Consider the following 16,427-nt stretch of genomic DNA (forward strand, 5'->3'; position numbering starts at 1 on the left):
TATCCGGGAGGGTTGGCAAAAGGACTTGTTCTTCTGGCGGAAACACTCTCTGTAAAACAAACTGAAAAATACTCACGCCGTTGTAAGATGAAGTATTCTCTCCACAAGAGAACTGAGACATGACTTGTAAATACATCATATATATTTTGTAACAGCAACTTGGATGGTCTAGCTAGAGGGAAATCCATAGCATTTCACTACATAAATGTGATGCAAGGAGCCAAAATTGAAGGAGCGACATATCACATCTCTTAGCGCTTGCTAAGACAAACGTAGGTCTATCTTAAAATTCCACTATACGGCGCCTTCAGATTTAAATTAAATGGACGGTGAAACTTAATTTGGTAAAAAAACAAATTATGTCATTTACTTATCACTGAGTTTAGGGCAAGATTCAAGGCCATGTTGCAGTGATTTCCATGCTTAATACCATTAGCATCATATCCCAAAATCAACCGAGGTCCCCTGTTGTCTAGCTTTGCTGTTAACAAGAATTTTTCTTTCTCGGTGGAAACATGGACCATTGCACAAGGAAATAGTAGCACATCATTCATCATTTTTTTTGTTATTATGGAAATGGCTAAATTAATTATGGAGGAGAAATAAGGAATGAAAATTATCCTAGGCTGTACACAAGGCAAAATGTTATACCTGAGCATCCAGGTGTACATTTAGACCCTTATCCAGGTGGCCTGGCATGCCCTGCTGCCGCGTCCGGACGGCTACCGTGACGGTGCCGGAGGTTCTGGCCTCCCGCACGACGGCGGTGGAGGTGGTTCCTTCCCGTTCGGCTTCGGTGCTGCTTCTCCCTCCGCGGGGCGCTTCTCCCCGGTCCTATTGGCCTCGTGTTGGTGTTCGCAGTGAGGCGGCATGGGTGACGGCGCAACCGCGATGGCGCATGGTGGTGGGCGGCGGTCTGGCTGGTCGGCTCCGGTCCGTGAGGCGGTGGGGATTGGAGTTCGGGAGAAATCCTTGCCGGTCTTCGGCCCGATGCGGTGACACTTGCGGGTGCCACCATTCCTTCCTGGAGGGTGTCGGTGATATCCATCCCCCACCTCCCTCCGCGTGCCGGGGAAACCCTAGAACATGTCCGGACAACAGCGTCGTCGGTGTCGCTTTCCTTCTTGGAGGTGCTGTTTTGTACGCGGTGGTCCGGAGCCTCGGGTTGTAGTGGTTTGTGTCTGGTGGGCGTTGCGGTGGCGGGTCATCCACGCTCTGTCGAGCTGCCGTTGTTGTCATTTGCTTCTTCTTCTTTTTCTTTTGGGCTTGTTGTGCTGTTCGCCCCAGCGATCCTGTATCGGTGTTGGTTGTTTTGGAATACAAAGCGGGAGGAAACCCTTTTTCGGTAATGAGTTTGATTTTAGCCGTTGGACTCTGTTTCTACCAATTGTGATGATACGGTCAGTGGTGCCTCAGGGTGGACGACACGAGCGGGCTTTTCGGCCCGCTCGTGGCCCGCTCGGTCCCGCCCAGCTCGGTCCTGGCCCGCTTAAAAAAATAGCCGGTCCGGTCCGTGAAATATGGACCGAAAATTCGTCGGTCCGGTCCGGTTAAAGCCCGGTCCGCTCGCTCGGACCGAAGGAGACGGAGAGAAAAGTGGTGATCCAATAATCACGGAGCAATCACATGATAATTTGTTGCTATACCTATATGGGAATAATTGCCCAGGATTCTTCAATCCATTCTCTCCTTATTTCCACGTACTCCCTCCGTAAAAGTAGTTACCCTAGCACGGTCGTGTCAATCCCACGACTTACTCCACGCTCCTGTTTCCCTTTATTCGCAACTAACGGGAGAAACAACTACGATCCGATAATTAGGGTGCCATCCCGCAATTAACTCCACGTCCAATTTTATCTACTCATCCACGGCAAGGCCAGACATGCATAATCGTGGGCACATGCGCGTGATAGATTGCTTGCATGCAACAGATAAAACTGCTAAGAGATAAACATGCACACGCTCATGGCTAACAGCACTTCCAATGGCACGTCGTCTACCTCTCGCCGCCGGCTCTCGCGCACGTCTGCCACCTCGCCACGGCACCTGCGCACGTCGCCCACCTCCTCTCTGCACCCGCGCAAGTCGCCGCCGGTGATGGTTGGTCGGTCCACTCGGTCCGGCCCGAGCTTCGCTGCTGCCGATCCGGTCCCTGGAAACAGGACCGCGAGGCTGGTCCGTCCGGTCCGGTCCGGACCGCCGGCCGCCGGTCCAAATGGCAGCTCGGTGAAGGACCGGACCGGCCCGGACCGTGTCCATCCTGAATGGTGCCATTACAGAGTCGTAGCTCAAAATGCTGGTAGCTGGTGTTATACGGAAATTTATGAGGTGGCAAAACTTTAATACAAAAGTCCAAACCCATCCTGCAGTGATTTGGAGAACAGCTGCTAGCGATTTCAATGCCCAAATCCATCAAGCGTCATCTTCGTCGAGGAAACAGAGAACCTCTCCATTTCCAACAGCACCAAGCTGGACAATCCAAGTGACATACAAATGTGTACACAGAGATAGAGAGAGCCATTACAGTCACACATGTTGATCAGCTTTCTCACATGGCAGTAGCCGATCTCAAAACAGCACCAGTGCCAGTGCTTGCATCTCAGCAACAATAAGCACCTGCAGGGCACGGTTGATTCCCTCCCACCTCGCTAAAGTAAGCACAAAGGGAATGCCAACTGAAGCTTAGGCACACCCAATGGAGACAGCGGTGAACCACCGAGACATCGATCTCTGGAACAGCGATGAACTTTTGGCATTGCAGCCTCCAGACCAGCCGCTTGTTGTGCTCTTGGCTAGTTTTCGATGCCCAACGCCATCAGCATCATCTTCTTGTTGATGCAGCCCCACTCAAGAAGTGAAGAAGACATAGTGTCCAAAACATCAGCGTGAACACATAAATGATCATCTGCTACGTGCTGGTGCATCTGGAGTAGCAACCAATAATCATCCGCTACTGCAAATCAATGACTGGTCACATCAAGATTTAACAGAAATACTATGTAGCTTTCTTATATCAACCCGTGGAAGGCTGTAAGCATATTTGTCAGCACCAAAATCGTTCAGAAAACGAGAAGAGCTCATCAATTGTTTACTTCAGGTCATCAGGAACCAATGACAGTGGCACTGAAACCTGGGTTTCCTCCATGTCCATCTTGCCAAAGACCTTGCTGAAGAAAATACAGTAATAATTAACCAAGCATGCAATGGCATTATCCAATCCAAACAACTGTCGGCACCGCACATGTTTGTACTAATCTTCAACTGAAGGCTGAAGCATGCAGGCGGACGCTGTGAGACACAGCAACCACAACAAAGACAGATTTGAGCAAGTACCTATTGAGAAACAGCATACACATTTTCTGAATGAAAACCTGGATGGTGTATGTACAAAGCTCAAGAGATATTCACCACAGTGCACTGCATAAGCATGATGGGGGGAAAGCACAACCACAGAAAATATAAGTGCTTATGACACGACTCCACATGTTGTCAAGTAATTATGGTCAAATGCAAGATATGGAAAACATAGGTGTCATACATAATGCCGTATCCAATAGAGAAAATACAGCGTACGGGTGTATCATGAAAAACATAAGATTGAGTTAAACACTCATAAACTTGAGAATCCGCTGGCCAGACGATCGACGAGCAGTGGCTACTCCCTCGTTCCTGGTTTTTGGCTTGTTCGGTAAATCCTTCCAGAGCAGACATCTCTGGGAAGTCTATCAACTGTGAAGAGTACAGTAGGGTGGTTGGGATGTGCGCAGGCTGCTCTCTCCATGGCAGTGTTTGCAGCTTCAACAATGTCATTGTCCCCCTCTACTACCCATTTGATAGTACTGAGACAGGGGAGGTTCTTGATGATTCCAAAGTCCAGAGAGTCGCCTTCAAGTACACGCAAAGACATAAGCACAAGTGTCTCTAGCTTGGGCATGAATCCTGCCACAAACTTCAGATCTACTGGGTGAGAACTTGCAATATAAATAAAAATCCGCAAGAATTGGAACCCAACCGCACCACCGACTGTGAGCTTTTCCTTTGAATCTTCTTCTTCTGACAAATGCAGAATGAGCAGAGTGGGTAATGCTCCAAGGATGCAGAGATCATTCTGCTCGACTCTCTCCACATGAAGGCATAGCTGTTGGACGTTTCTGAGGGAGCTCACCCATGTCGGAACCTGCGGGACTTCCAAAGAGCACTCAATAAGTTTTTCGAGGCTCAAAGGTTCCTGTAAGAGGCACATGTTGTAACAGTCATCGCTAATAATCAGAGAGCGAAGGTTCTGGGTTCCTAGTTTATGCAGGGAAGAGAGGATGGCTTTGTGACACTCCTCCATGACCTCAGTGCCAAACTCAACGTGGCCAAATAGCCTCAAGTTCCTCAAGTTCTTTAGCTGTCCAAGGCCCCATTGGAAGTCGAGTGGCTGCTTGTAGATACTGACATGTTTTAGTGTCTCCAGTGCTTGCATCTTTGCAATCCCATCAGGAAATTTAACATCAAAGTCAACAAGTAGATGCGTCAATTTTCTGAGATTAACAATTGATGCAGGTAACTCCTCCATGGCATTATTTCTTAGGTTCAGCATCTCTAAGCACCCTAATCGTCCGATTTCTTCTGGGAGTTTACCTATTCCTGTCTCTTGGAGGTTCAGGTATCTCAGCTGGAACAACTTCATTACATTTTCAAGCTGATGGTCTTCCAATGGTTGATATCTCAAATCGAGAACACGCAGATGTCTAAACTCCTCCAAAGAAGGGATTTCCATGGAATCTCCAAACACATGAAGTGATCGGGCATGAGACAATACTAGATCTGTTGTTGCTACTTTCTTTTTCTGAAACTCTGTTGTTGGTCCGTATCGATCTGCCTGCTTGACGCTTTGCATAGAGAGTCGACGAATTACTTTGTTTTGTGTCGCAATCTTCAGAATGGGAACACCAAGTAAAGTAACAAAGTTCTCTTCCATCGACTTGGATATGGTGAAATCAAGAATTGTGTCATGAACTCGACAACTCTTCACCTGACCATATTCATTTATCTTCGCGGGTTGGATCAAACCCCTATTGAGGAGGTCATTAAAACACCTTTCCCCTATATCATGTGCTGTATATCTGTCTTCGTTTTGAATGAATCCTTCACCAATCCATCTCCCTATCAAACACCGCCTCTTGACAATAGAATCTTCCGAAAATATACTCATATACAAGAGGCAACTTTTTAGACGAGGAGGCAGATCAAAGTAGCTCAGTGACAATATCTTCATCATCCCTTTAACAGTAGGATTTCTTTCGAGTGCATGGCCAATTGAATCTTTCACCTGATTCCATAGATCCTCTGTTCTCTCTTTGTTAGCCAACAGGCCAGATATAGCAATGATTGCCAGAGGTAAGCCATCACATTTTTTCAAAATTTCATCAGAAACTTTTGCAAGGTGTGAAGGGAATTGTTCTTTGGAGTCGAATAGTCTTCGGTGAAATAGTTCTTTTGAATGCACCGGATTAAGAGGTCTGATACTATAAATGTCACCATCGAATGGTGAACAACATGATTTGGCAACATCATTTATCCGAGTAGTGGTGATTATGATACTTCCAGGACTACTCATGGGGAATGCAAACTTAATAGCATTCCATGCATCCTCATCCCATATATCATCAATGACAACGAAATACCTACACATGGATTCACATATGATAACAGTGTGATTCCAATATTAAGAGTGTACAACAACATAGAAAAAGAAAGTTGAGCACAATGACAACATAAAAAAGAAGTATGTAAGAAGGCTACACCTGCTAAAATCATTGTTTAAAAAAAGCACGCCAAGACAATTGTGCCTAGGCACTAGGCAACAAAAGATAGCCTAGCGCTTAATCCTGCTAGGTGCATGTGTCAGCGAAATAGGCGCTAGCTAGGCACATGCAAAATTAGAAACTTATCCCAAGCGCTGTTTTGGACGTTGGTTATATGGTATGTTCTACAGATTTAATTCATGTTTGTACACCGATCCATGCTAATTTGTTTGGCAAATTACAGAAAACTAGGTGATAAGCAACAGTTTAAACAAGGATCAAGAGTGATCAATAATGTTGACAAGCACGCAGCAGTTCAAACAAGGGATGTACCGAAACATTATGATGAATATCCTATATATGTGCTTAACATCAATTTAAAGGACATGGATCAGGTGATCATGTGCGGAGAACAAAGAATCTAGCTAGTTGTGGATCCAAACAGCTGGTGATGTAGAATCAAGAAGAGCTACGTAGTACTTAATTTGCCCTCTAATGTATTGGTTTGCCACACTTCCCCTCTAAATGATTTATGGACCCACTAAACCCCTAAACTATATTTTTCCGATATGGATGGCTAGTGACGCAAATGTTCATGGGATATCAACAGCAGTAGCTAAGGCCTCAAGATCTCATGGCAGCTGCACTCTACAGATCAACATCACAACATTGGATGGTGCGATAAGAGAGAAGCAGGAGAAACGAGACTACGAGAGCACATGCATATAGATGCACGGAGGATCTGCTCTGAAGATGGAAGAGTTATAGAAGAAGGTGGAGGAATAAGATGGTAAGGTAAGTATCCTGGTGTTAAAAGGTGTATAGATGCTACACTAGCAAATTGCCATCAATCTATTATCAAAAGCACTGCCCAAAGCTAGTCATGGGGTACAGGTATAGCACTCCAACAAAATGGCTCAGGGCATCATGGGAGATTGAGAACCCTAAAGAATTAGGAAGAAAAGTGAGACAAGTCGATTGTATAGGGAGAAAAATGATCTTTCCATGTATATAAAATACTGAGGGAATGTTAGCACAGGGCTACTTGATCTTTACAAATTATTGGTAATATTTTCATGTGAAATATCTAAAGAACTTTCTTAATTAGATTTCTTTGATCTGTAATTAGATATATGTTCGAGGAGAACAAGTATACATATAATAGAAATTGTACCTTTTATTTGCTAGGCAATCATTAATCTTGCTTATCAGTTGTTGTATGCTCCCTGCTTCAGTGTTAGTACAACCTTGTCTAACTTGATCAAGAATGGTTCTCAAGATACTCGTCATGTCAGGATTTCGTGACACCGATACGAAAGCCTTGCACTCGAATTTCTCTTTGAGGTCTTGATACACTTGGTTTGCAAGAGTTGTCTTGCCCATTCCTCCAGATCCTACGATGGAGACCAGCTTCGGTTGCTCATCTGTTGACGCGCCTTCAGTCAACAATTTGATTATCTCAGCCTTGGGCTCGTCAATTCCCACAAGCTTAGAGGCATGCTCAAAGATAGCAAGAGCTCGAGGGTCAACGGCCGCATTCTTGGAGTTGGAGATAGTCACACCAGTCCTATACCTTGCATTCCTATCGGCCACCTCAATGACTAGCTTCTTCATATCGTGGATCTCGCTACCAATCCGATGGCGAGTCTTCATCTTCCCCAACTTCCCTAGCGAGTGCTTGATCTTCTCAATGAAGCCATCTGGCTTGGCGTCTTTGTCATCGACGTTTTGCATGAAGTCGTCTATGGTGTCCTCCATATCGTAGGAGAGCTCCCTCACCGCCGCTGCCCAAACTTTATCTTGCAAATCAGGGTCCTCGTCCTCTGACATTTTGAGGAGAAAGGCGTGCATGGCGTCAAGTTCATCCATGAGGAACCTGATCTCCTTGCGCACTCCCTTGAAACGCTTGTACTCGTCGCCGAGCAGAGTGGCCAGCTTCGCCAAGACAGGTTTGAGGACCCCCGTCGCCGCGCTCACCAAAGCCGCCTCCATGGCCGTGATAGCTGAGAGCTCGCCTAGTCAATTTTGCAGTGGAGGCCGTGAATGTACAACCTGAAGATGGATAAAATCATCGAAGGTAAGCCACTAGGCCCAAATCCAAGCACACCACCTGCAAAGATGGGGTCGTACATACCTAGCTGGGTGGATCCGGCCGCGAAGTGGCTGGGATCTGGCCGCCGCTCGGTTCGCGGTGCCGGTCGAGCGTACACTGACGGTGAACAGTGAATCGTATTTTTCTCTCCGCGTCGTGGATCTGAACCCTGCAAGAATGGATTCACGGCGGTGAGCCAAGCCATTGCTGTACCGAACAAGCTAGGGATCGACCTCCGTGCGGGATGGGAGCAGGCAATGCGCGCCGGCACAGGAGGATCCGGAGATCGAAGCACCCGGAGTGGGGAAGGGAACGGGGTCGTACCGAGAGGGATCGATCGGCCGTGCAGGACGACCGGCCACGGAGAAGCCAAGGGCAGGGAAGCTCGGACGCCGGCGACACGTGAACAGCTGAGAGTTGGCTCTATCTGCTCGCTCTGTGGGTCGAGCGCACCGACGGTGAACAGTGTAATTAATTTTACTCCCTTGTCCGCGCCATCGATCTGAACCCTGAAAGAGAATCGATTGACGGAGGTGAGCCGAAGAATTGGTGCGCCGAACGAGCTATGGACCGAGCCCGTGCCGGCGCAGGCCAATGCGAGGCGGCGACGGTGGCGGCACGAGTGGAGATGGAAGCGCCGCAGTGGGGAAGGGGACGGGGCCGTACCTAGCGGGATCGAGATGCCGTGCACCGCGGACGGAGTAGCCCGACGATGAAGCTCGACGCCGGCAAGCAGTGGGCGAGAGAGTGTGGAGTGGATCGAGCGAGAAGGGGATGGATGGATGGATGGATCTATCTGGTCTAGTCGTCGCCAAAACGCGTAAACAAAGAAGCAGAGGTCGTCGCCGGGTCGTCGTTGTTTGGCCTTATCCTATGTCTGTCTCTCTGCTCTGTGGGCCCAACTCCACGTGGCATAGGAGGGATGTGTTCCCTCAGGCCAACTCCATGGTGTCCGTTCGGGGTAAACGGACACAAAACGACCATGACGAGAGAAGTACCATCCTCAATCAAATCGGCGTTTGGCGCGGGAGTATCTGTGTGGTCGTGATGGTGGCCTCTTCAGCGGCATCGCCCCGTCGAAATACCATGGAGACCGAACCACCACTCGGGGATCTTCTCAAAAGGCTGCGTCGGCTCATCCTGGAGGTCAAGCGCGTGCCATGCCACTCGGGCTCCGACGACCCTAGGCCCGACCTCGACAAGTGCCCAATCTACTGCCTGGTCAGTCCACTTCATCGAAAAAGGTTTCACCAGAACCATAAAGGTTCGCAGCACACACGCACACATGCAAAGTACGACAAGGTTATGCTGAGGGCATATCTCAACACGCCCTAAAGAGAATAAAAAAGGCAATGGCCAGTGGCACGGTCCTAGGCATTGCCGTACCGAGTCCCAAGGGCCAATCCGGCTTTGGAGGTGGAGGGGGATCGGAGGAGCCAGCGCATGAAGATCAGCAACGAAGATGCCGACGGTGTCCTGATCCGGCGGACGGCTAAGCGGCCGCCAAAGTTGTAAATATCCACACATTTTGAAAATCACGTCAGTAAATCGTCGGAGAGGTGCACGCTGAACCACTAGCTTATCGCAAACCGTCAGAGCGTCCACGCAAGCAACCCAATACCCAGCCACCTAATGTGACGGGATTGTTGCGCGGAAACCTGAAGTTCCTCAAAGAGGCCGGGGAAGTTGCTGTTACACCAACGCCGGCCAACCACCTCACGAAAGCAACTCCAAAGAAATTGCACGAAAGCGCACTCGAAGAAGATGTGATTAGAGTCTTCAGTAGTCTCGCATAATGGGCAAGTACCATCCCCGGGACCATTCCTCTTGAGGATCTCCACCCTGAAGGTACCCGGCCCCGGATTCATTGCCAAAGAAAAATCTGGATCTTTAGCGGGAGTCGAATTGTCCAGATTTGTGCCATTGAGTCGAACAAGTGCATAGGTGTGAAAGGTACAAATGTGCATAAGTACAGCGTCGTGCAACACGTGACAGAATGTGTGTGTGTGTGTGTGTTTTTGAGGGAACAGAATGTGTTGAAGTCGGTTGTGTTGGCAACTAAATCTTCTACGTAGTATAAATGTTGAGATTCAGGCATTCGTTGTACGGTTGTAGTACTGTCTCCTTTGTTTTCAGTACTCTGTTTCTTGTCTGAAACTCTGAAGCGGGCATCACTGTTTGTGTGTGTCCACGGAAAACAGAGAGCGAGAGAGACCCATCACTGCAGAGGGTTCCCAGCCTACACAGTTAACATGTTCATTAGCCTTCTCGCAGTGGCAGTAGCCAATTTGTTTTTTAAAGAAGAAGCAGTCCTTGCATCTCAGCAACCATAAGCACCCATCAATTACCAAAACAACAAAAAACTTTTGAGATTGCAGCCTCGGCAAAATCGCTTCGCATCATCATTTAGTACGGAGACCATGATCAAGCCAGCACGCATCATCAACTCAACGGTGCATCTCTAGCCAAAAGACATGGAAGGTCTTCAAAATGTCAGCAAGAAGCCAAGAACAAGGCTCTCTATGAGAAACAACAACCAATGCAAAAACTAGAAAAACATAGCAAATTGATCATTTCTGGCAACTTGGATTATTATGGTCCAACTATAATAGTGGCACAAAAAGCTTGCTTTGTCAGGCTTGTGCCGAATGTTTCAAGAACTAACTGAACACACTTCTATTGCAGCTGATTACAGATAGTTTGCAAAGTGCAAATTATTATGGCCGTGATGAACCTACTCAGCGAAAGACAACAACAAACACCATAGACAACACGTCAGCACATGTGCCTTCATGGACACGTCAGCAGATTGCCACACAAGAAGATGCCTGAGGACAGGAATTTGTAACATCATACTCAATGACGTACACAGAAATCTCAGTAATTTCCTTTGTAAGGCAAAGACTATACATCGGTTCTTTAAACGACTGCATGGGATTAGTAACTGAAGTGGCAGCGTGCCTAGGGCCTGGTTAGCATCCAACATGCAACTTTGCTGGTACAATTCTTATAACCTACAAAGATGATTTAACTTGTACAGGGTTTTATTCTTGAACCAACAACAGAAGACTCTCCGGTAACATCCAACAGAACACAATCATGAAGGGTAGCAGCTTCTTGAGCTCATTAACCAAGAGATGAAGTGTGTCTATCCAGCATCCTGCTACCGAAGCATCCGGAGAGTAGCACTGCAAGTGATTTTGAAAGTTAGAATCTACTGTGATAGCAAGCATATATTACAGTGCAAAACGCTATAAGCATTTTTTTTTTGGAAATGGAGGTGAGCCCCCGGCCTCTGCATCATGAAGATGCATACAGCCATTTTATTAGAAATCCACTCAGTATCAACAAAAAATATCTGACAGCTCGCAAACGGAGCAAAACAAAAAAGAAAATTACATGCTGACACAAGTAGCCGATACGGTGATATGTGGGATAAGCTCCTTAGACTCCTATCCTATTGTGCGAGCGCCATCCGAACCGGTTGAATATAGCCCGAGCTACCATCTCCCATTGGTTGCACCCAGTAATCAAAAGCTCCCTGGAGTCCATAGGAGTGAGTAAGGACCACGTACGGATCCAAGCTGTAGCTCTGAAGATAACCTGCAAGAAAGTTAAAGAGTGTTGTCTGTTAAAAATCACATCATTCCTGCAATTCCATATAGTCCATAATAGCACACATATTCCAATCCGAATAGGAGCCGATATAATCTGTTCAACCCCAGCTAACCACGTCCCAAACAACGATGCAATATCAACTGAAGGATTAATATTGAAAGCTATATGAATCGTTCTCCAAAGAAGTTTGGCAAGTGGGCATTCAAAAAATAAGTGTTGTATTGTTTCATCATGATCACAAAAACAGCACCGTGAACTCCCTACCCATCGCCTTTTGAGTAAGTTGTCCTTTGTGAGTATCACTTGCTTGTGGACAAACCACATGAAAATTTTAACCCGCAAAGGAACCTTAACCCTCCATATGTGTAATGACCTTGAGATTGGGCCAGAATTAATCAAATCCAAATAGAAAGATTTCACCGTAAAAATCCCATTCTTAGCTAACTTCAATTGTATCGAATCCGGCTGGTCCAAGAGTTGAACTTCTATCAATCTCCGAACCAACTGCATCCAAGCATTCCATCGCTCACCAACTAACGCATGTCGGAACTGGATATTCAGGGGAATAGTTTGAAGAACTGTGCCTACGTAATCTTCCTTACGTCGCACAATATTATAAAAGGTGGGATATTGGACGGCCAGAGGTGCCTCTCCTAACCACGTATCCTCCCAAAATCTTGTTGACATCCCATTGCCAACCAAGAATTTGACCCTACGAAAGAACAAGTCCTTCGTTCGCATAAGTCCCTTCCAGAATGGCGAGTCTGTCGGTCTCATGGTAACCTGGGCTAATGTTTTGGATTGTAGATACTTATTGCGCAAGATTTGTGACCACATACCCTCTGGCTCTGTCTCGAGCCTGTAAAGCCATTTGCTCATAAGGCATTTATTCTTAATCTCTAAGTTCTCAATACCGAGACCCCCTTGGTCTTTAGGTCGGCACAGAATATCCCATCTCGCAAGACGGTATTTCCTCTTGGCCTCATCAGACTGCCAAAAAAACGAGATCTAAAGAAATCAAGACGTTTTTGAACTCCTTTCGGAATTTCGAAGAACGAGAGTAAAAATATCGGCATACTAGTCAATACCGAGTTAATCAGGACTAGTCTACCTCCATATGACATAAGCTTGCCCTTCTAGCAGCTGAGTTTTTTTTTCAATTCGTTCTTCAATACACTTCCATTCTTTATTGGATAACTTACGATGATGGATCGGTATGCCCAAGTAATTGAATGGCAAAGCACCCAATTCATATCCGAACAACTGTCTATAAGTGTGTTCCTCGTCTTTGGCCTTCCCAAAGCAGAACAACTCACTCTTATGAAAATTAAGTTTTAACCCAGACAATTGTTCAAAGAGACATAAGATGAGTTCCATATTACGTGCCTTAGCCATGTCATGTTCCATGAAAAGAATAGTGTCATCTGCATATTGTAGAATGGATACCCCTCCATTGACTAGATGAGGAACTAAACCTTCTACATGGCCACGCTGCTTGGCCCTACCAATAAGGACAGCTAGCATGTCAGCCACAATATTAAACAGAAGAGGAGACATGGAATCCCCTTGTCTCAACCCCTTATGAGTCTGGAAATAATGACCGATGTCATCATTCACCTTGACTCCAACACTACCTTTCTGGACTTGGGTATCTACTTGGTTCCTCCAGGCTTCACTAAAACCCTTCATGCGCATTGCCTGCTGAAGAAAAGGCCACTTGACTATATCATACACCTTTTCAAAATCCACTTTGAAGATAACCCCATCTAGTTTCTTCGAGTGGATCTCGTGGATCGTTTCATGCAAGACGACCACCCCTTCTAGTATGTGTCGCCCCGGCATGAACGTCCTCTGACTTGGTTGGACCACGTCTTGAGCAATCTGCGTCAATCTATTGGTTCCAACCTTTGTGAAGATTTTAAAACTCACATTCATTAGACAGATAGGCCTAAATTGCTCTATCCGAATTGCCTCTTCTTTCTTTGGTAGTAGCGTCATCGTACCGAAGTTGAGATGAAACAACTCTAAGTGACCGTTGAAAAAATCATGAAACTGTTGGGGAACGTAGTAATTTCAAAAAAATTCCTACGCACACACAAGATCATGGTGATGCATAGCAACGAGAGGGGAGAGTGTGATCTACGTACCCTTGTAGATTGACAACGGAAGCGTTAACTTGGTTGACGTAGTCGTACGTGTTCACGGCCCGACCGATCAAGCACCGAAACTATGGCACCTCCGAGTTCTAGCACACGTTCAGCTCGATGACGATCCCCGGACTCTGATCCAGCAAAGTGTCGGGGAAGAGTTCCGTCAGCACGACGGCGTGGTGACGATCTTGATGTGCTAATGTCGCAGGGCTTCGCCTAAGCACCGCTACAATATTATCGAGGACTATGGTGGAAGGGGGCACTGCACACGGCTAAGAATATGATCACGTGGATCTACTTGTGTCTCTAGGGAGTGCCCCTGCCTCCGTATATAAAGGCTCAAGGGGGGGGGGGCGGCCAAGAGGAGGCGCGCCAGGAGGAGTCCTACTCCCTCCGGGAGTAGGACTTCCCCCCTTTCCTAGTTGGAATAGGATTCGCGGAGGAGAGAGAGGAGGAAGGGGGGCCGGCCCCCTCTCCTTGTCCTATTCGGACCAATGGAGGGGAGGGGCGCGCGGCCCATCTCTGGCTGCCTCTCCTCTATCACTAAGGCCCACTAAGGCCCATACATCTCCCGGGGGGTTCCGGTAACCTCCCGGTACTCCGGTAAAATCTCGATTTCACCCGGAACACTTCCGATATCCAAACATAGGATTCCAATATATCAATCTTTATGTCTCGACCATTTCGAGACTCCTCGTCATGTCCGTGATCACATCTGGGACTCCGAACAACCTCGGTACATCAAAACGTATAAACTCATAACATAACTATCATCGAAACCTTAAGCGTGCGGACCCTACGGGTTCGAGAACAATGTAGACATGACCGAGACATGTCTCCGGTCAATAACCAATAGCGGGACCTGGATGCCCATATTGGTTCCTACATATTCTACGAAGATCTTTTACCGGTCAGACCGCATAACAACATACGTTGTTCCCTTTGTCATCGGTATGTTACTTGCCCGAGATTCAATCGTCGGTATACAATACCTAGTTCAATCTCGTTACCGGCAAGTCTCTTTACTCGTTCCGTAATACATCATCCCGCAACTAACTCATTAGTTGCAATGCTTGCAATGCTTAAGTGATGTGCATTACCGAGAAGGCCCAGAGATACCTCTCCGACGATCGGAGTGACAAATCCTAATCTCGAAATACGTCAACCCAACATGTACCTTTGGAGACACCTGTAGAGCACCTTTATAATCACCCAGTTACGTTGTGACGTTTGGTAGCACACAAAGTGTTCCTCCGGCACACGGGAGTTACATAATCTCATAGTCATAGGAACATGTATAAGTCATGAAGAAAGCAATAGCAACATACTAAACGATTGGGTGCTAAGCTAATGGAATGGGTCATGTCAATCAGATCATTCAACTAATGATGTGATCCCGTTAATCAAATGACATCTCTTTGTCCATGGTTAGGAAACATAACCATCTTTGATTAACGAGCTAGTCAAGTAGAGGCATACTAGTGACACTCTGTTTGTCTATGTATTCACACATGTATTATGTTTCTGGTTAATACAATTCTAGCATGAATAATAAACATTTATCATGATATAAGGAAATAAATAATAACTTTATTATTGCCTCTAGGGCATATTTCCTTCAGTCTCCCACTTGCACTAGAGTCAATAATCTAGATTACACAGTAATGATTCTAACACCCATGGAGCCTTGGTGCTGATCATGTTTTGCTCGTGGAAGAGGCTTAGTCAACGGGTCTGCTACATTCAGATCCGTATGTATCTTGCAAATCTCTATGTCTCCCACCTGGACTAGATCCCGGATGGAATTGAAGTGTCTTTTGATGTGCTTGGTTCTTTTGTGAAATCTGGATATCGGAGCCTCTCTCCCACCTGTTCTTTTGTGACACCCATGGAGCCTCTCTGGCAGTTTTTCAGCTCGTGTTTGGATATCGGAAGTGTTCCAGGTGAAATCGAGATTTTACCGGAGTACCGGGAGGTTACCGGAACGCCCCGGGAGATGTATGGGCCTTAGTGGGCCTTAGTGGAAGAGAGGAGAGGCAGCGAGAGATGGGCCGCGCGCCCCTCCCCTCCCTTGGTCCGAATAGGACAAGGAGAGGGGGCCGGCCCCCCTTCCTCCCCTCTCTCCTCCGGGAATCCTATTCCAACTAGGAAAGGGGGGGAAGTCCTACTCCCGGAGGGAGTAGGACTCCTCCTGGCGCGCCTCCTCTTGGCGCCCCCCCCCTTTGAGCCTTTATATACGGAGGCAGGGGCATCCAGATTTCACAAGAGGACCAAACACATCAAGAGACGCTTCAATTCCATCCGGGATCTAGTCCAGGTGGGAGACATAGAGATTTGCAAGATACATACGGATCTGAATGTTGCAGACCCGTTGACTAAGCCTCTTCCACGAGCAAAACATGATCAGCACCAAGGCTCCATGGGTGTTAGAATCATTACTTTGTAATCTAGATTATTGACTCTAGTACAAGTGGGAGACTGAAGGAAATATGCCCTAGAGGCAATAATAAACTTATTATTTATTTCCTTATATCATGGTAAATGTTTATTACTCATGCTAGAATTGTATTAACCAGAAACATAATACATGTGTGAATATATAGACAAACAGAGTGTCACTAGTATGCCTCTACTTGACTAGCTCGTTAATCAAAGATGGTTATGTTTCCTAACCATGGACAAAGAGATGTCATTTGATTAACGGGATCACATCATTAGTTGAATGATCTGATTGACATGACCCATTCCATTAGCTTAGCACCCGATCGTTTAGTA

The 16,427-nt window shown here is 46.7% G+C and overlaps 1 protein-coding gene across 1 annotated transcript; it reads right to left on the reverse strand.

Moving 5' to 3' along the window:
• Nucleotides 1-3,655: 3,655 nt before the first annotated feature.
• Nucleotides 3,656-7,784, reverse strand: LOC123129861 (disease resistance protein RGA5-like). The gene is made up of 2 exons (XM_044549844.1): nt 6,967-7,784; nt 3,656-5,672 (listed from the first exon to the last, which is right to left on the reverse strand). The coding sequence occupies exons 1-2, from the start codon at nt 7,782-7,784 to the stop codon at nt 3,656-3,658; spliced, it is 2,835 nt and encodes a 944-aa protein (XP_044405779.1).
• Nucleotides 7,785-16,427: the final 8,643 nt, after the last annotated feature.

The sequence above is a fragment of the Triticum aestivum genome, chromosome 6A (genome assembly GCF_018294505.1).
Source record: "Triticum aestivum cultivar Chinese Spring chromosome 6A, IWGSC CS RefSeq v2.1, whole genome shotgun sequence".
Taxonomy (NCBI): domain Eukaryota; kingdom Viridiplantae; phylum Streptophyta; class Magnoliopsida; order Poales; family Poaceae; genus Triticum; species Triticum aestivum.

Coding starts and splice junctions, on each gene's coding strand:
- LOC123129861 (XM_044549844.1), bottom strand. CDS start 7,784: ATGGAGGCGGCTTTGGTGAGCGCGGCGACGGGGGTCCTCAAACCTGTC. Junction 5,673..6,966: donor GATTGCCTAGCAAATAAAAG/GTACAATTTCTA, acceptor ATCCATGTGTAG/GTATTTCGTTGTCATTGATG.